The sequence below is a fragment of the Eschrichtius robustus genome, chromosome 4 (genome assembly GCF_028021215.1).
Source record: "Eschrichtius robustus isolate mEscRob2 chromosome 4, mEscRob2.pri, whole genome shotgun sequence".
Lineage (NCBI taxonomy): Eukaryota > Metazoa > Chordata > Mammalia > Artiodactyla > Eschrichtiidae > Eschrichtius > Eschrichtius robustus.
This window is the reverse complement of record NC_090827.1, coordinates 118,444,931-118,469,040: the sequence shown is the minus strand read 5'-3', so window position 1 is coordinate 118,469,040 and position 24,110 is coordinate 118,444,931. Positions and strand designations below refer to the sequence as shown.

At 37.1% G+C, this 24,110-nt stretch overlaps 1 protein-coding gene across 7 annotated transcripts in view; it reads left to right on the top strand.

Moving 5' to 3' along the window:
* PPA2 (inorganic pyrophosphatase 2) overlaps positions 1-24,110 on the top strand; it is an 84,573-nt gene that overhangs the window by 27,576 nt on the left and 32,887 nt on the right. For 5 of the 7 annotated variants that reach the window (XM_068542300.1, XM_068542298.1, XM_068542296.1 and 2 more), the window contains 2 exons: positions 6,157-6,243; positions 13,382-13,508. In XM_068542300.1, coding sequence (XP_068398401.1) covers positions 6,157-6,243; positions 13,382-13,508 — 214 coding nt within the window. The remainder of the gene's footprint in view (positions 1-6,156; positions 6,244-13,381; positions 13,509-24,110) is intronic. The other 2 variants (XM_068542301.1, XM_068542297.1) reach the window with 1 other exon arrangement.

The following is a 24,110-nucleotide window of genomic DNA, read 5'->3' as shown; positions in this document are numbered from 1 at the left end:
TTAGGTGTTGGGTAAACAAAGAAAAATGAGAGATACGTATAAGGTCAAGGCAGCATAATAAGTGACTAAGAAAGTTGATTTTGGAGCCAGCTTGCCACTTCCTAGTGATGTGACCTTGGGCAAGTTCCTTTGTCTTTCGGTACCTCACCCTCTTTATCTGTAAAATAGAGATGATAAAGTACCTACTGCACATGGTCCTGTTGAGGTTAAATGAGTTATTGCCCGTTTATGTTAGAATAGCACCTAATAGATAGTGATCACATTACTATTACTGTTGGTACTTTTATTATTATATGGTCTTTATATAGTCTCTTGGGGGTGGGTGATCATCAACTAAACCAGCGGTTACAGTGGAGCATAATAGATGCTACTAACTCATCTTTTGTAGTTTATCTGTTTAAAGTCCTGACAAATTTTTGTGCTCCTCTGGATGTGTTTGAATGTGCAAGATGCTCTTACTGCTATTATATTGGTCTGTTAGGTGCAGTGGTTCTTATATTAGAGCAGAGTTCGACTGCAGCTGGCTCTTTGCCCCCTGCCTTCACCACTGCCTACCGAAATTTTATACTCCACCTAGTATCCAAAATACCATTTTGCCCATAAGAGAACCTTTTAATGGTTTCCTATTGCTAAAAGGATAAAATAAAAAGTTCCTAACATGGCTCCTCAACCCTTCATGAGGTGGCCCTGCTTCTCCAGCCTCGTTTTGCAACCTTTGTCCTTCCTCACTTCCATCCCACCACAGCAGCTTCTTCAGTGTTTCGAGTGCCCCTTGGCGTTTCCACACCAGCCCTTCCTTCACAGAGCTGTTTATTCGTTCTATACACATTTTTTGAGTATCTAACGTTTGCCAGGCCATGTTCTAAGTACTGGAGGTAAAGCAGTGATAAAAGGGACAAAAATTCTTCTGGGACTTTTATTCTGGGCAGAGAGACAGACAAAAAAAAAAGTAAAAATGTACAGTACATCAGATAGTGGTAAGCGTGTTAGAGAAAAATAAAGCAGGGAATGGGGCTGGGGTGTGTTGGGATTGTTGCAGTTTACACAGGGAGAAGGCCTCAGTGAGGTGGTATTATCTGGGGGGGAGACCTGAAGAAAGTGGGAAGGTGATTATCTTAGTAAAGACCTGAGGAAGTGAGGGCCATCCAGGGCCGTCTAGGGGAATTCATCAAGAAACAAGTATAAAGGTCCCGAGGTAGAAGGAGGCCTCGAGTGCCTGAGTAACAGAAAGGAGGCCAGTGTGGCTAGAATGGAAGTGAGGAAGAGGAAATAGACCTGTATTCTCTCTGCTGTTTTCAACCAGAGATCTTTACTATCTTTTTACACCCAAACTGATGTTGTAGCGTGTGTGTGTGTGTGTGTGTGTGTGAGTCTTCAGCAGAAGAATGTACTATAGACTGCGTAGAAGTGAAACACCAAACAAAAATAGCTACATAGATTCATGTTTATAAAAAGTTGAAATTCGGCCAGTTGTTGATGGGCAAGGTACTGTACCCAATATCTCTTTGCTTCCTTGTCGATGTTAAGACAGGGTGAGCCTGTTAAAATGAAAGCCAGCCCCCGGTTCCATTTACGTTTTTGATCTCGTGTCTAGCTTCTCTTGCTCCCTCACCTCCACACTGGCCTTCTCACGACTGCTCGAAACTCCAGGCACACTCCTGCCTCAGACCGTCACACTTACTGTGTCCTCCAGCCCGGGACACTCTTTCCCAATGGTCTCATGTCCTGCCTCCTTAAATGTCTGCTGATCAGTTTCCTCCTTCATGATGTCTGCCCAGAACATCCTTTACAGTTTTAACCCACGTACTCCCATTCCTCCTTCCATACTTTATTTTTTTTCCCTTTTCCATTACACCTACCAACTTCGGACATGCTATATAACTTAGTTATTTATTATGTTTATTGTTAATATCTTTTAGCTAGAATGCAGTCTCCATGAGGGCAGGGATTCTGTCTGTTTTGTTCACTGATGTCTTCCAGCTGCCCGGCTTAGTGTCTGGCACCAAGTAGGTGATCAATAAATATTTTGGGATGAATGAATCCATGAATGCACGGTGTACGTTGCATTTGCTTCGTAGGCACGTGTGGGTAATTGGGTTTTGCTGTTCTCTTACGATTTGTCTTGTAACAGCAGGAAGTTTGTGCAGAGCAGTTACCAAGCCAACCACGCTTGGAAGAACATTTAAGCAGCAGAATACTATTTAAGTAGCAGCCTCTCCATTTAGCTTGTGATCCGTCTGTGCGCCCTCATTTCAGACCTTCATCTGCCTAGACTGTTTAACCCTGATAACTTCCCTTGCACCAGCAATAATGCCTTCCTCAAAGTTTGAGTTTGGACTGGGCAAGAATCATCTTTGTTTGTCTTCCCCCGATTGTTCATATTTCCCACATATTATTCAAGTGTAATAACTTTCTGCGTAAATATTTAGAGGACCTGTCTGAATAATGTTAAAGGACTGGAATCACTAACTTCAAGATTTCTTCAGTCTTAATGTAATATCATTGTATTTATTACTTTGAACTTCATTATAAATTTGGTTCAAGGACCCCAAGTTTCATTTAGTACCGCTTCTTAGCTTTAACCTGGGACCAGTGACTAAATGTCTCTAGGCCTATTTGTTCATCTGTATCATCCTGCCACCTACCCCACAAGGTTATTGTGGATATTGAATGAGACGATCAAAGCAAGTTTAGCCCCGTAGTGAGTGTTCAATAGTATTGTCTCGGTGATGACACTGTTGCCACTGATTGATATTAGCTGCTAATAGTAAGTAGCTTTTGCTCCAAATTGAAGCTGGTGAAGTTCAGGTAGTGGTTGAGTAGATCTTACTTCCTTTGACTTGATGATAGGAATTCTGATTGATCAGGAAGGAGTTCTCAAGAAGCATCTGTATACCCAGCTCTGTACCATTCAGTGATTTTTTTGGGGAGACTGAAGCACCAGCTCATGGTGATTACAGATGTATTGGTTAATATTTATAAGATTGTAAGGTAATGATCTCAAAACCTTCATGAGGATGAGTAAGGTTTGTTTTAGGCTAGATCAATAATCTGTGTATTCTGATTTTTTTTCATAGCTTTATAGCCATCCTTTGTATGAGTTTAGCATTATTTGTATTCCTCTTGATTGGTTTTTAAACCCTTTTTAAAGCTTTTCGTGGGTCCCTGCTAAAATTTTTCTATATAGTTAACATATATACATATATACTACTAAGTATATGCCTGTGAGTCAGATTGCTAAGTTCTGAGTTACATACCTATTTACTTTACTAGGTATTCCCAAATTGTTTACAAAAGGAGTTGTAATAATAATACTCCTACCAGTAGTAGTAGGGTTCCAGGTTTCTTTCATCATTACCAGTATTTAGCATTATCAGATTTTTAAGTTTTTGAAATAGCATCTCATTTTGGTTTTAATATGTATTTCTCTGATCAGACTGGGTATCTTTTCATATATTTGTAAGTCATTCATGTTTCCTCTTTGAATTACCTGTTCCTGTCTTTGACCCATTTTGTATTGCATTGCTCTTTTTCTTATTTAACTGTAGAAGTTATTTCTAAATTCTGGATCTAATCTTTTGTCACTTTTGTGAAACAAATATTAAGATTTGGAATTTCCTCTTCTGGATATTTCTTTTCTAGCCTGACTGTGCTTTTCTAGTTGTTTCTCTGCCTAGTTAGATACTTAAAGCTTCACTCGAGGGCATAAAGTTTTAAATTTGTCAAGATTTCCTCTCCTAGTGATTGTTTGAAATTATACTATATTTTTAAGTTAAGTTAGAAGCCATTTAGTATGACTCTCTTTTTGTAGTAAAAAACTGAGCCCTAAGGTATAGAGTGTTAAAGGCAGGACTAGAGATAGAAAGAAATAGTATGGTATTTTTTTCTGGTGAGGGAAATCATGAACCACTGGCCCTAAAATTGACAGCATTTTTATAGCTTAAGAATTTTGCCTGTATGTACTTATTTCCTCAAGAGAAGGAACTAAATCGATAGGTAATTTTGAAAGTGGAGTTTCTGAAGGGAATGTAGACCAATGAACCTCAAAAAACAGAAACACTCACAAAAACCCAATGGAATACAACTTATATGAAGACAGTTTTTGTGTCAGTACAAGAAAGGACTTTTGTAAATATTAAATCTGACCAAAATGGGCTAATTTATCTCATGAATTTGTGAGCTTCCTGTTCACTGGTGGTATTTATGTAGATTATGAATGACCACTAACAACCATAGAATTCAGGGCTAGGATGTATCTAGCAATTGTCTTATTTAAGCCATTCTTTTTATAGGTGAGGAAACTGAGGTCTGAATGTTTTGGCCAAGGTAGTTTGTGGCTAAAAACTATCTTCCTTCAGGCCAGAGTGACTTCTAGCTTATCACATTTGTTCCCTTCTGAGAGTGGGAGTGAGGTTAAGCAAGGTTCAAGAAAGGATTCCTGCATTAGGAAGGAAGAACCTCTCAGATATTTTCTGATTCTGCCTCTGAGTTTTCTAATTCCACTTATACTTCACTTCCATCTTGGTTTCTCCAGCACATTAAGATTAATTTTGTAGCATTGTGACAAATACTATACCATTTATCAACATGGTGTTCTTCAGGGTATTGACTGTGTCCTGTTGGTTTCTGTTCCTAACTCCTGGTTGAGAGTAGGTAATCAATAAATATTAACTCAATGAATGGATGCCTGGTAATAGAAAACAAGAAGCAGTAAGGGCAACAGTAGGAAAATATACTTAGGAGATTCTGAGAGTAAGAGAATTTAAAAGAAGAGAATCATGAATAAGGTTATATCTGAAAGTAATTGCCATTCAATTACCAAATATTTGTTATCAAAATCTGGGCATCATAACAAAATTTTTAATAGCATGTGTTCTAATCCCATTGCCACCATTTAGAATCTGAGCTTGGCAAGTTTAAACTCTGTGCTGCAGTTTACTTATCTGTACAATGGGGTGAATAATGGTACATTCTTCATGGGATACATGTATGTCTATATATGTGTGTGTATATCACTGGGAAGGTATCTCTCACCTATAACCAATATGTAAGGTTAACAGTTATTTTTATTATCCTTATATTTTATTAGTAATATTAGTATTTGGGGGTAATGAAATGTTGTTAGTCGTGGTTTACTGATTTTGCTTTCTGGTAAGGATGGGTCAGTTTATTCCTGAATATGCTATAATTATGATCAGAAGGGAAATACTAGAGTTTATCTAGGGTTTAGCTGTAAATAGGGTTCATTTTAAATTATCTATATAAAATTAGAGGAGCCAAGCTTGGATAATCTGAAATTCTAGGTAACATTCTTGAGATGACACAGTCTCTGCACATCTTATAAATCTGAGAGAAATAATTTCAAGGAACTTCTACAGTTCCATTTAGAATCAGCTAATTATGGAGCTTTTGGGGAACAATAGTGCCTAAGGGATATTTAAACTTGATAACAAATTTCCGTTATGCTGTTCATTTATAAAAATACTCAATGTATATAGTTTATAGCCAACAGGGTATAATCTTTTCAGTAAACTAAAGAGTTGACATCTTTTCATGGTTTTGTCAAGTTTTCGAGATTTGATGACAAAGGTAGAGGATTTTTAAAATGGAATGAAATGAGACAAAAATGGGTTTTTCTTTCGTAGATACTTGTTCTTTGGTTTATGAAGGGAAAACTGGGTTTGTTCTAGTAAAAGTTACTTAGAGTATAGGAAGTTTATTTTCAAACCTGGAAAGCCAGACCCAATGCTGTTCCATGTCAAAGGAAGCAGTGAGTAGTGGAAGCAGCAGTCCAGACAGTTAGTGGAAACAAGGGCACAGACAACGGGAACGTCTGAACTGAAGCTCTAAATAAAAGTGAGCATGAATTTAGACACTGACTGAACTTGGAAGAAGAGTGTGTTTGTAAATGCCACCCACTTTCAGACGTGATTATACAGACAAATGAGAGACAGAAGGGAGGAAATAGTATGAATCTGTTTTAATTATTATGATGCTTAGGGATGTACTGGCATGTTGGCATTGAGCCTATTTAATTTCTGAGAATTTTTCCCTCGGATTATGGCTATCTGTAAAACTTCAGGGACATGTGGAAAGATTAAGATACATTATAGCGAGTATTAACCTATATTCCACCCACGCCCTTCTGTTTTTTAGACTTGGGAAGATCCCCATCGAAAAGATAAGAGCACAGACTGCTGTGGAGATAATGATCCTATTGATGTTTGTGAAATAGGCTCAAAGGTTTGTTTCATAGGCTGTTATTCTAACATATGTTCAACTTTATTCATGCCATAAAATTTCAGTTCTCTTTGGAAGGCACCGATTCTTCAACTCTTCAAAGTTCTAGCCTATTTATCCCTCTGATATCAGTTCTTTTTTGTATCTTTACTTCCTTCTCTTAAACTAGGGGTTGGTAAACTATAGCTGGTGGCCAGTCAAATCCAGCTCGCCACCTGTTTTTATAAATGACACAGCTCCAGCCGTTCATTTACATATGGTCTACGGCTGCTTTTGCACCACAGCAGCAGTTGAGTGTAGCAGAGACCGTACAGTCCGCGATGTCTAAATATTTACTCTCTGACCTTTTACAGAATAAGTTTGCTGAGTCCTGTCTTCATCGTCCTTGCCCATTATCCAGACAGGAAGTTCAACACTGATGAAAGCCAGCTGGAACTCTTTTTTTGTGCCTGCTTCCAGGCTGCCGGGTCCCACTGGGGACAAACAAAACCTGAGCTTTCATAGGTTACTGCTACCCATAGAATACTGTGTGTCTTTGCTCTCATTCTTCCTTTCTCCTATTTTCTACTGCACTTATTGCCAATATTTATTGTTCTCTGCAGACATTAAACTCCTTGTACTTTGTTCTCACTCCCAGCAGAACATGTTGCCTTTAATTTTGTAGAGCTCGTAGAAACCAGCATGTAGGAACCCCCTAACTTTCCCCGTTAGAGTACCAGACACCTGTGCCTGAAACACTCCTTCTTCCCTTCCTTCTGTTACTATGAGACAAGGGCGTCCTCTAGATCATGTCCCTTCTTGCCTCTTGAGTGACACTATTTTCTTAGCTCTTCTCTGTCCTGTATTTACAACTTCTCTTTCTTTATTGGCTTCCTCCCATATGCCTCCTCTCTTTTTTCTTTTCATAGGAAGACTTGTAAATAGAGTAAACACTGACCTCTGTCTCCTCCTTCCCACTTAATCTTCAACCTATTTCAAAATTTTTTCCGTCCCCCCATTATTTCAGTGAAACTGCTCTTACTAAGGTTACTGGTAACTTTCTTTTAGCCAAATCCAACTGGCCTGTTTCACAGGTTTTGTCTAACTTGAATTTACTTTAGTATTTTATACCTTTAACCTCATCTTCCTTCTTCAAACAGTCTCTTTGCTTGGCTTTGATTATATCATAATATCTTGGATATCCTCTAATTCTCGTTCCTCCTGGGTTTCTTTTGCAAGCTCCTTTCTTCTGCCTGCTCCTTGAGCATTGCTTCGCTTGAGGGTTGTGCCCTGGTTCACCTCTTCTTCACTTCGTGTGGAAACTCCCTTGGTGATCCAGTCCCAAGCATTCATGGTTTTGCTCTCAAATTAATGTCCAGCTCAGACCTACATTCTCAACTACCTACACCTACACTTGGGTGTCTCCCAGGCACCTCAAACTCGTCGTGTCCGGAACTGAATTCATTGTTTCCTCCTGTCCACACGAAGGACGTCTCTCCTCCTTTCCTCCTCACCTCCAGGTTCTGGAGCCAGAAACTGAGGGGTCATCCTTGATCATCCTTTGCTTCTCTTTATCCTATTAGTCATGAAATACTGATTCTGTGTTCTAAATGGCCTTTACATCTCTTTCTTTCCATTGTCACTGCAGCCAGCTTTGTCTAGTCCTCAATTATATTGCATTTGAATTATTCCTACTACTGACCAGTTTCCTTGCCGAGTCTTATTTTCTCTCCCAATTCCAGATTCTTTTCCGGCTCTACTCTTTTTTAGTGCCTGTCCCCTCCTTTTCTGACTTCCTCTCCTGCCACTGTTTGTCTGCAGCTGTACCGAACTTCCAATTCCTATAATGTATCTGCCGTCCCGCACGTACAGGCCTTCACACAAGCTATTCCCTTTATGTAGAATGGAACATTCTCTTCCTTCACTTTATTTTACTTTCCCCTTCTTTTCACTCTACCTCCCCCTGCTCATTCTTCGGATCTCAGCTATAATATCCCTTCCTCTCAGGAGTCTCCCTTTACCCTCCGTACACTAACATACTTGCTCTTTGGTCTGTGCTTCCTCAGTACCAATAGTGCTGCGTTTTTTGTCTAATTGTCTCCTCTGAGATGGCAGTGAGCTCTGTGAGGATGGGACTCACCGTTACAGTGTGTAACTCAGTGCCTGGCACAGGGCGTGTGCTTAATGTAAGACGTTCCAAATGCAATCATTGCTTGGTCATATTCTTCTGGCTGAGATTAAATCGTTTTTTTCTGGAAACTCATATTAGCACTTTTAGGTTTCCAGAATGTTATTCAGTGAATAGTGTCCTCTGATTCTTTGTCACTTTGTTTATTTACTATGTTCTTCTGTTACTCTTCTTTTTTCTTTCTCGTCTTCTTCCTCATTCTCCTTTCTTATTCCTCCTCTTCTTCATCCTCTTCTTAGACTTTCTATTCCTTCTTTTTTTGCTTTTTCTCCTTCTGTTCTTCCACTTCCTTCTTTTTTTCTTCCTTGTACTTTTATTCTCCTCCACCCACCCCCCACCCCCGGCTTCTTTTCCTTCCCCCTGTCTCTTACTCCTTTCCTGCAGGGGAGATCCCCATCCAACTTAGATTTCTAGTTTACACCCAGATAAGGACAAATAGGGGCTAGAGTTCATGCTTGTGTGACTCTATAATTCCTTTATCTCTCCAGCAGAAATATGGCCAAATTGTTTGCTTTATTTCAAATTTAAGCTATAGTTTACAAATTTTTTTTTTTGGCCTTTTTTCTCCAGAGGGGGTAGTGAAGTGTGTATAAAATGAATAGATTGAAGGAAGAATATAAATATTTCAATGAGTACCTCCTTTGTTCCAGATGCTGTGCTATATACTTTGGGTCACTTTCCTGTGTCTTATTTTATGATAAGAAGAGTCACTAAATTAAATAACATTACATCGATGGAAAGGTTATATAGTAGAAAACCCTAATTCTTTTTATTTTATTGAAGTATAGTTGATTTACAATATTTTGTGTTAGTTTCTGCTGTACAGCAAAGTGATTCAGCTATACATATATATACATTCTTTTTCATATTCTTTTCCATTATGGTTTATCACATATATTGAATATAGTTCCCGATGCTATGCAGTAGGACCTTGTTGTTTATCCATTCTATATATAATAGCCTGCATCTGATAATCCCCAAATCCCTATCCATCCCTCCCTACCACCCCTACCCCTTGGCAACCACAAGTCTGTTCTCTGTGTCTGTGAGTCTGTTTCTGTTTCGTAGGTAAGTTCATTTGTGTCATATTTTAGATCCCACATATAACAGATCATATGGTATTTGTCTTTCTCTTTCTGACTTACTTCACTTAGTATGATAATCTCTAAGTCCATCCATGTTGTTACAAATGGCATTATTTCATTCTTTTTTATGGCTGAGTAATATTCCATTGTATATATGTGCCACATCTTCTTTATCCATTCATCTGTCAGTGGACATTTAGGCTGCTTCCATGTCTTGGCTATTGTAAATAGTGCTGCCATGAACATAGGGGTGCATATATCTTTTGGAAATTACAGTTTCGTCTGGGTATATGCCCAGGAGTGGGATTGCTGGATCATATGGCAACTCTATTTTTAGCTTTTTGAGGAACCTGCCTACTGTTTTCCATAGTGGCTGCATCAACGAACATTCCCACCAACAATGTAGGAAGGTTCCTTAGAAAACTCTTATTCTGAAGGTGTAATCCTTGGGGCCACTCAGTTTATATTAAGTGCAGATTATTAAATTAATTTAAATCCTTATGCAGATATTAAGTGTAAGTGAAAAGATTAAATGAAAGTATCTTATTTTCACTGATGTAAAAATTTGTCAGTGAGCACGTAATTAATGAGATTGGTAACTGGAAATCATGAAAATCTCAGTACCTGATAAATTGATTTGACTTAGTAACACTAAGTCATTATTGACAAAACAAGGGAATCTAAGAAAACTTGATATACAGGCTTTTAAATAAACATATCAAAGTCACTAAATATGTGGAATAAAATTAAACGTTTTAAATGTAAGTGATTTGTAACAAGGTATACATCATTAATCTTGAAAGCATACTTTTGTATGCAGAGAGCAGTCCCTGGTTGACAGCCAGCAAGTTTAGGGGGACCTCAGTCCTACAATTGCAAAGAATTGCATTTAAATGAGTTCTCCCTTAGAACCTTCAGATCAGAGCCTAGCCTGGACAACACCTTGATTTTGGCCTTGTCAGGCCATAAGCAGAGAATCTAGCTGTGTTGTGCCTAAACTCCTGACCCATGGAAACTGTGAGACAATGTACACTATTTTAAGCCTTTAGATTTATAATAACTTGTTACACTACAGTAAAAACCTAATACACAGGATAACAGGCTTTAAGCAGTTTTACTTTCCATAGTTTTTTATATTGATTGGGTCCAATTGAAGGTTTACCTCATTCTTCAAATTCTAAATCAGCACAGAAGTTTTGTTGTAGACCACTATTACAGTCTGCTCATTCCAGGTTCCCAGGAGTTAGCAGTTGACAAGTGTGAGAAGATAAGTACAGGTAGAGCCCAGAGAGAAAAAATACTAATATCTGTGGAAGACCTCTTGTGTTCTAGTTCATTCATCTGTTGTTTCCTTTGCTCTTTATCTTTACATCAAGGAGTAAGTCATGTGATCTCCATTTTACTGTGGAGAAACCAAGTCCTAAACTATTGTGTGAAGTAGTTGGCCTCAGTCACCTCTAGGAATGGTGGAGGAAGAATTTGACCCCATATATTTGTGACTTAAAAATCCTATCTTTTGAAATATTTTTATAATAGCTAGAAAAGTCTGTAGTAACCCTAGTCTGATTCTGCCTGAAATCTTTGAGGCATCCCTACATTCTTGTTTCAGAATGTCAACTCATTTTTGAAACATGGTCAACTGTATGATTCCCAAGGAATTAGTAACAGAATCTGCTGTGTACATTAATTTCCTCGCAGGGTAGACTGAGAGTTTTATAATGGAACTGAGGCAATAGGTTTTATCTTATATCCAAAGCAATTTATTCTTTTAGTTAATGAGGCCCGAAAAAATATTTAGTAAACGTGAAGTAAGTACGTAATCGCCATCTAAACAATAGGCCTTTGTTGGGACTACGCTCCTTTATCTTGTGCCGGGCTGTGCCTGGCTAGTCCTTAAATCATCTATAAGGAACATCATAGAAGAAAGCCTCTTTTAACACCACATATGTAAATGGGCAAAGGAAAAGGAGCAGAGTCCTGGAAGTTGTTAATAGACTTAGAATCACAGATACAGAAAGTTTTAAAGTTAAGTTCTTTGAGAAGTGTTATTCATTTGGTATCTAACATTATGTGTTCTGCAAAATTTGTTGAATTGCTTTAGACTGAATTGAATTGTGGGGTATTCAGAAGAATTTTACCATTTGTTTTTAAGCATCTTATCCTGAGTTTTTGGTTTGATTGAGAGAATTTCCTTTCCAGTTTTTAAAGTGTAATTGCAAGGCAGTGGTTTGTCTAATCCCTTTCTGTTGCTTATGAGATCAGAGGGCATTTATCATTCTGATGAAACTTGATAATTCCCAGACATGCTTCCTGCTTGCCCTTGTAACCATACAAGTCTCAAATCTGCTCTTATGTTGTATGAAATTTCAAAGTAAATTAATTCTTGTGAATAAAAATAAAACAATTTAGAAGGTGCCTTTAAAAACTATATATGATTCCCAGTAATTCTGATAGACAGCCCTGTCACCAAAGTCTGCTGCAGGCTCCTCAGCTTCGGCACTGTTGACATTTTGGGTGGATGATACTGTAATAGGAGGCTGTCCGGTACAGCTTCCCTGACCTCTTCCCCGCCAATATGCTAATAATACCCCCCAGTTGTGACCACCCAAAATGTCCCCAGGCATTGCCACATGTCCTCTAGAGGGCAAAATTGCCTCTGGCTGAGAAGCAGTGATGCAGTTTATCACTGAGTTAACCAATGGAGCCACCTTTCATTGATGATTATGTGATAACTTTGAACATTTTTGTTTTATAAAGGACCTCCTGGCGGGAGGTGTGTAAGTCTCCCCAACAAGATTGTAAACCTTTAAGAAAGGGGATGCTTTCTTTTTGTATACATAGTGTCTAATATACATAGTGCTGGGTACTAAATAGAGCCTAAACGTGTGAGAGTCTGGCTAATATAATTGTGCATATTCTCCTAAAAGTGGTATTTCAGTTTAGTTTATACAGTCACATTAATCTGTTGGATAAACTAATTTCACCTTCATGCAGATTTATATTAAGATTTCAAAGTCATTTTGCAAATGTTCTGAAAGGATTTATTTGACTTTATGGTTTAAGATCTGTTTTTTTTCTCTCAAATAATTTCAAGATACAACTGTGACTTTCTTTTGCATACCTTGATTTCCAGATGTAAAGCTGCATTTTGAATCATGAAGGAATTATTCTGAAGCATGTGTTCAGATTTCAGCTTACAGTGAAATTCTATAGCCGACTAAACCTTTAAAAATAAAAGGCTATAGAAAGAATGTATGCATATAAACTTGGCATTGGCAACTTGAGGGAGCCACTGAAATAACTTTCTTTAGTACAAGGAACATCTGCTTCAACATGATGCTGTTTCTTGGTTTCACTTAAAATCTTTTTAAAGCATTTTATGAAACCTGGTTTGTCTCTATCTTTAACATTTTAATAATTATTTCACTGTCATTCATTATCTTAAGGCTGTATTCAGATATGATAAAAATTTACTTTTCACTAGTAACTGATAAATATAGTTTGCAAAAAAGGTACTATAAAGCAGTTTCAAAGGATTCTCATGTCTTTTTACCCCCAAGTTTCAAAGGATTCTCATGTCTTTTTACCCCCAAACAGCAGAAGCCAGATTTATATTATAACATGATATACATGGCTTTATTTTCTGCTTAGTATGAGTTTCTAGGCCTAGTACATTAAATTTTAAGATCTATAAATAATTTCAGTTTCCAAAAAGGGATCAAGACATCTATTCTAAGAAGGATATCATAAAAGGCTTTATGACTGTGTTTACAATAATTTTAATTAAGTTTCAGTCTATAGTGCTTTTAATCTTTCATATAGATTTGTATGATATATGAGTAAATTTCTCCAAAGCCTTGCAAATGCTGAATTTCTTTTCTCTTTAAAGGTTCTTTCTCGTGGAGATGTTGTTCATGTGAAGATCCTCGGAATTTTGGCTCTTATTGATCAGAGTGAAACAGATTGGAAATTAATTGCTATCAATGTGAATGATCCTGAAGCCTCGAAGTTTCATGGTAAGTCTGTAACTTTCCAGAAACAGAAGTAAATCAGTGTGTCATTGGAGTTCTTAGAATTTAAAAGAGGCTCATATAAAACACAGTGTATATTTTGGGAGTTAAACTTATACGTTTTGTTTTTTAATTCTCTCTCCATGGACAATTCAATATGATTGTGATTCAATATGATTGTGTCTGAGTTATGTCGTACTGCTGGGAGGAGTAAGAGAAAGAAAAGGAGTGCAGACAGACAGACGATACTTCAGATTAAGAAAGTACAATCTATGGGCTCCCTTCCCCCTCACCTCCTTCCCTCCCGCCCTTCCTTCTTTTCTTTCTTAAATCTCTCTTTTATTCATTTGAGTAACAGGAAAAATAAAAAACAAAAAGGGGAGTGTTCATCAAAGACATAAGCTGGTTTTATACCTAGTTTTTGTTCTGTCTTGTACAGGTGAAGGGAAAGATAACGGCCCTCTAACAAAATTTTGATGTCCCAGAAATTTAAGTTCCAGAAGTTTGGTATGATAAAGAGTTAAATTTCTTTGGTGTCGGACAGACTTCAGTTTGCCTTCTGGCTGTGCTACTTTCTACTTGAGTGACTTTGGATAGATCATTTAACCTTTCTGAATTTCAGTTTGCTCATCTAATAATGTAGGTAATTATACCTACTTGTGAGCTTGTTGGCAGTATAAGAGATGATTTACTTAAAGCATCTGGCTGTCATATGAAGTGTTGAGTATATGGCCACTATTATTATTCTCTGACCAATTTTTTCCCCTAGTTTTCTAACCTTTTTCCTTTCAGTTTCATCCTTATTTGGGATCCTGGTCTTTTCTAGACCTCAATTCTTACCTCAATTTGAAAATATACCATTTCTGTATTGACTGAAACTCATTAACACTTACATTTTAAACTCTCTTAATTTATGTGCATTTAAAACCTTTTCTTCACCATGGAGCAGAAAGGAGAAGTACAGAGCGGGAAACTCCTGATACAGAAAACATACTTTGCAGACTTCCCAGTTTTACACAGAGCTGCACTAGCAAGAGGGATGTGTAAAAGCTGTTCTTAGGGATTTTTTTTCCATTGCAATTGTGCATGCTTAATTTAACGTAGGCATTACCACTGATCAACATTGCTTTTTGAAATGCACCAAAATGTAAGCATAGCTGCATTTAATAAAGGAAGTGTTTTCTTCAAAAAAACAAAAAAACAAAAAACTTTTCTTGCACATGGAACAACAAGAGAGATTTTATGCCATTCTTGCTTGTAATTGAGAAAGGGAGGGGTCTGATTGGGTGAAGTACATATAACCTCAGGGTCAAAACTAAAACATGAAAACTACAATTAAAATATGAGACTCAAACCCATAAACCATATATTTTTCTTATCTATTTCATTATTTTACACTGGATTTCTTTATTATCGTATTTCTCACATATATATGTATGCATGTATATATGTATACATATGTAATAAGAGTAAATCAATACCCAATTTAGAAGTTTTTTAATACATAAGCTGCTCCTCAGATGAGAACTGATAATATAATGATGCAACAGCCAGCAAAAACAAACTGTTCAATTAATTCATTTGTGATGTGGCACACTAAAGTCACGAAACTCTACTGAGGGATGTCCCTTTAAACTGGAGAGGCTGAGAGTCTAAGGAAACTAGTCTTTAGCTCAGTACTGTTGGAGATGTGATTTAACACCTCAAATTCCCTAACATATGCCAAACACTGGTGCCTGTCCTAGTACATATTATTATTCTTAATTTAGAAGAATCTCAAAGGATTTAAATAAATTGCCTAGGGACTTCCCTGGTGGCGCAGTGGTTAAGAATTCACCTGCCAATGCAGGGGACACGGGTTCGATCCCTGGTCTGGGAAGATCCCACGTGCCGCGGGGCAGCTAAGCCCGTGCGCCACAACTACTGAGCCTGCACTCTAGAGCCCGTGAGCCACAACAACTGAGCCTGCGCTCTAGAGCCCGCGAGCCACAACTACTGAAGCCCGCGCGCCTAGAGCCTGCGCTCCACAAGAAGAGACGCCACCACTGTGAGAAGCCCACGCACCGAGAAGAAGAGTAGCCCCCGCTCGCCGCAACTAGAGAAAGCCTGTGCAGCAACGAAGACCCAACGCAGCCAAAAATGAATAAATAAAATTTTAAAACAAATAAATAAATAACTTGCCTAAGTTTGCACATTTAGTAAATAGTGGAACCATGATTTGAACTCATTTCAGTCTGATGAGAAAGTCCATTGTCCATCTACCGTGCTGTACTGCACAATTCATATTTGTGTAATTTACAGTATTTGTAACTAGCAGTATTGAAACCAGATTACATAGTATAAGTACCTTACTCCTACAGTTTCCTAAGGGTTAGAATGAAAAAATATAACTATTTTCACTTTTTTTCTGTTTATACCCCAAATGGAGATGGCTTGCACTTTGGGCATCCTCTTCTAAATTCTTGTTGTGTATGCTCGTACAGAGAGACATGCAGAAATACTGAAACCATGACATGCAGAAATATTGAAGCTTATTTTGGTTGAGATGAAATTATCAGACTAGAATAATTAAAATAAGAAATTATTGTTTTGAAAGGAAAAAAGGACTTCTTTTCCATTACACTAAAAGGGAACACATACATTATCTTCATCTTAAGAAATACAACAGTGCTTCTTTATAATAACTTTTTTAAATCTTAAAAGACTAGATGAGTAATTATTGACATATTTTGCTCTGAAATGGTAGCTGACATTGTGCTTTGTGTTTATTTCCAGAATGAATAAGGTATACAGGGGAAAATGGATTATTTACTTTAAGGATATTTGCATATTATTTACACTGAGTAGTTCCAATACTTAAGTACTCTTATATATCTAGATTTTGTAAGATAAGTTCTGTAGTTTTAACAGTTATAAGTGTTTTCTTTTGTGACTTCTCATTTCTTTTACCTGCACGTTACTGTACATACTCCACATATTCCACGTTTCTTCTCTCCTCTTTTATTCGATAGAGACCCAAGAAAAAAAATAGATGTAGGCACAAATTGAAAGGCTGAAGAGTCTGCAGTATAAATTTTTTTTTTTAATCCTAAATCATGGAATACTAGGTAACTCTATGTAGCAGCTTTTATTTTCCATTGAAACTGAAGTTTGGTTTATATTTATCATATCTCTCTAACATCATCCAGCTCTCCTCTGAAACGATTTCAGACAAAAGACAGAGTTTCTGTTGTCCCGCTGCTCAAGCAAATATTAATGGACAGAAATCATTCCTAACCTTACTTTTTTTCTTCACTGCTTAGCCTGGTGTGTTGTCTGTGTTTTCATTAGCACCTGTAAAGGGGGGGAATTGGAAGGGGTGAGAACTGAAAGAGGCTCACTAATCACAGGGGTTGAAAGCTTCCTGAATTTGTGAAGGAATTTTTACAAAATTAGTTTCTATGACTTGATTACAATATTTAATAGCTTTCTCTTGTATCATAATAATTCATCTTCTGAAGGTACCTAACTTATAATTCAGGAGGCGCTTAAGTACTACTGTAAGCATATGGCTTATTTTATAGGATGTTACAGGTTAAAAATAGAACCTTGGCAAGGGTGAGGGGGCCTCAGAAATAAATAAAGGAATCAGCTTCATGATTTTGAGATTAGGGGAAATGCCTCTGATAACAATTTATGGTTTTACTGTAGTAAGATAAAAATGTATATTTGGATTCATATGATTAAATAAATACTAGCTAATAGATATTAGAAGTTTGGTGCTATTCTCTATCTACTATAAATCTTTAAAAATTAATCAGCAGTATTTAATCTGAAACCAAGCAACTTTTAAACATTTCATTGTGTCCCTCCCACGTGTACCTTCTAAAATCACAAACAGAAGACTTTGGATGGCATTTTTTTAATTATAAAAAATAGTCATATGTTTGGAAATAAAAACTCAGAAGTATAAAAAGTGTATATGAAATGAAAAGTAATGTTCTCCTTCCTACTTTTTCATCCCCATCCCCCTAGTCTTACTTCTCATATCTTCTTCCCCATATGTTTTTAGTTCTCAAGTGGTTGCTTCTGTTCTGTAATCAGTGTGCTCACACCTCTGTTTCTTTTCCCTGTTAACTTAAGTTGCTGCTTTCAAAGATTAGGAATTTAACATCTTATACATCTCTCAATTTAGTTACCATATTTCTTCTTCTGTTATCTTAATAACTCTAGGTATTACACTTTGAGCTGTATTTATTGCTTCATTAATTTTGAACAGTAACTCGTGGCTGCCCAGTGTAAAACCAGGGCATTCAGGTTTCTGTACTTCTTTCCTTCTCTGCCCCTTACAACCCAGCTTCCCTCATCTACACTATGAGTTCTACAGTGTAATACATTTGTAATGCGTAGGTTCTGTTCTTTAAAACCATAACTGTTTTTCATGTTTTGTCTCTTGAATCTGAAAGTTGAAAACTAATAAATAGCATTTACAGTATTTATGTGACTATCATTCACTTCGTTTATCATACTGTTTATCGAATGACTGGTTTTAGACAGGCTGTACCCTTGAGCCTGCTGCATAGCTATTATCATGGGGTACATTTTCCAAAAATTTTTACAGAAAATGCATGGGAGATTGATTTCATACATGTCGGAGTCCATACATGTCAGAAATGGTTTGTTTTGGTGGTCAACTTCTCCTTAAATAACTTTAAAATATCTAATGCAGTAACCTTAAATATAAATTACTGTATTTGAGTTGAAATTTCTATCACAAAGGAGTGATTTTTTTAACAGTTTAAACATTTGTCATCTATACTTGGCATTTTTATTCAATAGGAAGAAGAATTAAAAACATGTAGGGAAGGGTAACTATCTGGAAATTCTTTAAAATTCTGTAGTTTTCTGAGGATGTGTGTAATACAGAAATTTACAGGGAAATTTTTTTATTATTTCCTATATATAATTGTTATTTAGACATTTAAAAAATAAGTCCCTCCTATTAATTTCTACTACCTTAAGAAAAAGAAGCTGTTTTTGACATGGTCAGTACCTATTTTTTCTTTTTTGAAAACAAAAAAGTGTGTTTTAGTTTATAGACAGTATGTTTTATCTATCTATATATATATTTTTTTGGTGTATTAATTCAGACACATTTGTATTTCTGTAAGGAAGTTCTGGGGTTGGGAGGTTTTTTAAGCAATTTTTATTACTCTTTAATTTTTATACATGTAGTTCTAGATGTATCATGCTTGAAGCGTGGTACCAATTTTTTAAAATTAATTAATTTATTTTTGGCTGTGTTGGGTCTTCGTTGCTGTGTGCAGGCTTTCTCTAGTTGTGGTGAGCGGGGGCTACTCTTCCTTGCTGTGAGCGAGCTTATCATTGCAGTAGCTTCTCTTGTCACAGAGCATGGGCTCTAGGCACGAGGGCTCAGCAGTTGTGGCTCGCGGGCTCTAGAGCGCAGGCTCAGTAGTTGTGGCGCACGGGCTTAGTTGCTCCGCGGCATGTGGAATCTTCCTGCACCAGGGCTCGAACCTGTGTCCCCTACATTGGCGGTTGGATTCTTAACCACTGCGCCACCAGGGAAACCCTGTGGTTGTTTTATTTGTTAGGAAATAACTTCTTTGATCCTGATGAACATGTACAGACTTTGGTAGACTGTAACATCCTGTTTTAATGTTTATAGTTTTTTAAACTTTGACTTGACTGAACTAAAACTAGCCATTGCATCAGAGAATACATTTCAGTTGGAAAGAAACTGTGGTTGCTGGCTATATTTCTGTAATTTTAACATTATTATTTAAATCTTCAAGTTTTGCCTTCTGAAAGTGGAGTAGCAACTTGGAAAATCTAAAAAAAGTCTAAACAGCATTTGAAAATGAATTCCTCATATGCCCTGATAGAAAATTGGTCACTTTGGCTGGCTCATTAACACTTGGTGAGCACTAAGACCTTTTAATGCACTGTAATTAGGTTCCAGCCCCTAATGCTCTTAATGGTACCTTAATGACCTGCAAGAGTTAATAAGACTCCCAGGGCACCTAAATTGTCACTAGAGAATGCCTTGGCTGTTAGGGATGATAGCGCTTGGTTCTGAAATAACCAAGTTCAGAGCTTTTTAAGAAGATGGAAATGCTAGGGCATATGTAATTTCTCTCTTGGTTAAATTAACCACCTTCTATAATATAGAGCTTCAGATATTCACCAAACAGATGTTTGAGCCTCTTCAGGACCGCCAACGATGCCTAAGGCCCTTATGTCAGGAGAAGTAATGTCATAAGGAGGTAATTTAAGCCTAGAAGCTATGTCAACTTGCAGAGCAATAAAGATTTCTTTTGATTGGTATTAAATAAATGAAAACTATTGTCTGATGTCCTGTAATAAATATTGCCTGGGCAGTGAGGTTAAAGTTTTCAAAAATTGAAAATCAGAACAATTATATTGATGTAGATACATTCTGGGATGAATAAATTACATGAGTAATAAGGGAATTATTTTAAATGAGGCAGTTGGGACTTTTTCGAAGGCCAGCATTGCACTTGTCCTGAAATTATCAGAATTTATATGTATTTCATATTTGTAGAATTTCAACTTACATTTAAAGAAATTTGAAAGTCAAATAAAACTATGTAGTTTCTTTTATTTTCTTTCAAGGCAGGAACAAACACATGGAAACCAAATCTATTTGACTTAAATTTTCATGTGCTAAATAAACAATTCTAGTGCCCCTGCAATTATTATTTTAAAAATAAGCCAAATTAATAAGGTATTTAATTTCCTTACTTCCTAAAACACAAGTTAACCTTATCATTTAGGGAAAAAATAGGGCACAGCATAGTAATCTTAAGGGAAAATATTCACATTAACCTTTGTAACCGGAAAGAATGGCGTTCCGTTTGCTTTCCTTTGCGTGTGTTCTTTGGCACAGAAAGGGGCCGGCATGTCACCATTGTCGTCCTAAAAGCTCTAACATTTCTGGAACAATTACTGTATGTCGAGGAACTATGCTGAGTGCGTCTTTTGGAATATCTGTTGAATGTTTACCTAAGTTCAAGCAAGATGTGCTAGTGTTCCCTTTTTTGTTTCAGGTTGGGAACCTGAGGCACTGGTGGTTGGGGGCGGGCGTTGGTCGGTGACTTCCCTAAAGGCTGCGGGAGCCACTGCATCGCATCGACGCTCAGAAAAGTAGTTGTGGCCTTGGACTGTCTTGCTTTCTGGGAGCGCTGACCACTTGCTCTTCAATAGTTGAGGCATCAGTGGGATAATTATGATTAGAAGTCCCAGTAAAAGATGGCTCTTTTGATCTTCATTCCTTTGATTTCATTAATAGGTATGGCTTAATAGGCGTGTGTGGGTAGGGATGGGATGTGGGAGGAGGCAGTTGAGGAACGGGGACAAATCAAGTAAAATGTACTATAATTAAGGATAGAATTAAATTACTGGGAATCATTTGCCTCTTTTTTGAACCTTGACCTCTTCCAGTGTTTTTTCAGTCTTCAGTCATATTCCTACAATGTGAAGAGTAGGGGAGGCCTAAATTCTAAAATCCTTTCTTGTATGTATTAGTTATCTGACCTTGGGAAAGTCACATAACCTCTTTTTTTTTTTTTTTTTAATTTCCTTTTTCCCTCCAACACATGCTCCCAATACACAGATAAGCTTTTTCTTTTTTTTTTTAACAAATGTATTTATTATTTATTATTTATTTATTTATTTTTGGCTGAGTTGGGTCTTTGTTACTGCACGCGGGCTTTCTCTAGTTGCTGCGCACGGGCTTCTCATTGTGGTGGCTTCTCTTGTTGTGGAGCACAGGCTCTAGGGCGTGCGGGCTTCAATAGTTGTGGCTCACGGGCTCAGTAGTTGTGGCTCGCAGGCTCTAGAGTGCAGGCTCAGTAGTTGTGGCTCACAGGCTTAATTGCTCCGCGGCATGTGGGATCTTCCCGGGCCAGGAATAGAACCTGTGTCCCCTGCACTGGCAGGCGGATTGTTAACCACTGCGCCACCAGGGAAGCCCCTCACATAACCTCTTGAAGCTTTCTTCATCTCTAAAGTTGTGGGGTTGATCCTCTAATCAGTAAATGACCCCTAGAGCTTTTCTTCTCTAACTTTTGGTTGTTTTAGGAATATTTCAATCCATTATTTAGACAGGCTAAAGCCTGTCTTCTTCTAAAATAGAAAGACCTAAATTATCTTCAGAGTTAGTGCTGAACAAAACGCAGTTTAAATGAAAGATCATGAGATAGATTTCTTGGGGACATTGGCACATTTTTAGGTACTTTAGGGAAGCTGTTAAGTGGTGGAGCTGAAACTTCAGTGAAAGTCTGGCTGACCCAAAGCCTAAGCTTTTAGCTACTTGGTAATGTGGTTCTAGTTAAAATTAGATTAGAAAACCATTTGGATTTCTGTGTTACAAGGCACCTGGATGGTTTTCATTCTATTGGTCATGTAAAATTTCTTGTGAAATGGTAATAAATATTTGTATTTGGGGAAAGAAATCTACCAAGTCTTTTCCAAGAAGTTTTTCTGATACAAGACAAATAGGCTTCTATCTTTGTTTGGTTTTAACTTATTTTGAAGTATATTTCCATTTTTCATGATGTTAACATATATTTTTAGTACAGACGTTGATAAGAGTAGAATTTGTGGAAAAGGAGAATAGAGAAAGAAAAGGCAACTAAAATGAAGGATACTATTCATTAGTCTGTGTGCTATTAAGCATAGATATGCAGAACAGTGTGGAAAACATGAGAACCTTTTAGGGATCCCATGTAAGTGTAGCTATTAAAACATTTCTCTGAGCTGGAACCTCTATTTGTGATGATACAGTGAATATTATGGAACAGAACTGTTATTTCTTGTGAATGTTTGTAAAATGTCATTAAAAACGTATGTTCTCACTTCCCACAGACTTTGTTTGGAGGCTGGTCTTGCACACATTTAGCTCTGTGAGAACAGCATCTACAGCATTGAAATGAGAGCTTTGTGCATTTATGTCACTTCCTTTGGTGGCATCCCTTAGAATTGGAAACTCCTTTTTTACTTTTTTTTTTACTCTCTTTGGACAGAATTTCAAACATGAGCACATTTTCTAGTATCTTTTTTTTTTTCTTTTAAATAATATGGGCAAGGAGATATGGCACTACATTTGTGTTACTGTTTTTTATCTGAAAATAAAAACAAAACTCCTCAGCTGATTATATGCTTTCCTTACTTCCTGTTGTGGTCTGGTAGAGATAATGCCGGTGAAAACAGCATTTTCATGTTTTTTTCCTCTGGATCATTTTCATGGAAGTACAGATGGTTCTCTATATGGGGATGTGGATAGGAAGTTAATGATGTGACTGTATATATAGTTTGATAAATATCCCTGGGTGACCCTGATGGGTTCCTCCAAGTTGAGAACCATTCTGTTAATCTATTCTTCTTTGCTGGTTTGATAATCCAGTCTTGGAACTAGAATAATTGATAACAATTTTGATATATGTTCAGTTAGGAGATGTAATCACCTAACCAAATTTGATGATGTTCTTCTCCCCACACATACCCCTGCCACCCCATATTTAAAGGTAGCGCAGGTGACCCTTGAACAACGCGGTGGTTAGGGGCGCCAACCTGGCACAGTCAGAAATCCACATGTAACTTTACACTTGGCCCTCCATATCTGCAGTGCAGGCATCCTCAGATCCAGCCATCCGTGGATCACTAGTACTGCAGTACACACATTGAAACGAATCCACGTATAATAAGTGGACCTGCACAGTTCAAACCCATGTTGCCCAAGGGTCAACTCTATATCGAGGTTACTCTATTCCCTTTAAGATCTTGAGCCAATTACTTAACCTCATGGAGTCCCAGTTTCCTAATTTACATAAAGGAAATAAATAATGCCTGATTTACAGCTTTTGAAGCTTCAATGACATACTATTACTGAGCCTTTAAAAGTTTTTTGTTTTTTTTTTTGCCAATCTAATAGATGAAAATGGTATTTTGTTTTAATTTTACATTTTTCTGCTTAATGCTTGGATGGAGCATCTTTTTCATATATTTATTGGCTGGTTGTATCTTCCCCTCTGTGAATTGCCTGTGCATGGTGCCCTCCATTTTTCTATTGAGTTGACATATTCTTTTGATATTTGGGAGTTGCTTAGATATTTTGGATATTAATTCTTTACTATTTAGGTTGCAAATATTTTCTCCCTATCTTCAGAGAAGCTGTGTTGCCTTTTGTCTTACAGACATTTTAAAGTCTGACGTACTGCATTTGATCAATCATTTTTATATGTGACTTTAGCATTTTGATTCTTATGTAAGGATTTCTTACCCCATAGTCGCAAAGTTGTTTTTCCTTATTTCTTTTTTATTCTTTTATGTTTTAATTTTTTTACACTTGGATCTTTAATCCATGTGGAATTTATTTTTTCCATGTAAATAATATTTTCATCACCTCTTAACAGAAAAATCTTTTCTCTTCCCCCTTTTTTGAAATGTCTCCTTTATTGTATATTGCATTCTTATTTATACAGATAGTCTGCTTCTGGATTCTCTTTGGTGTCAGTGATCTATTTCTGTGCTAGTGCCACATTATTTTAATTACAACAGCCTCATAATAAAACATATAGAAGGCAA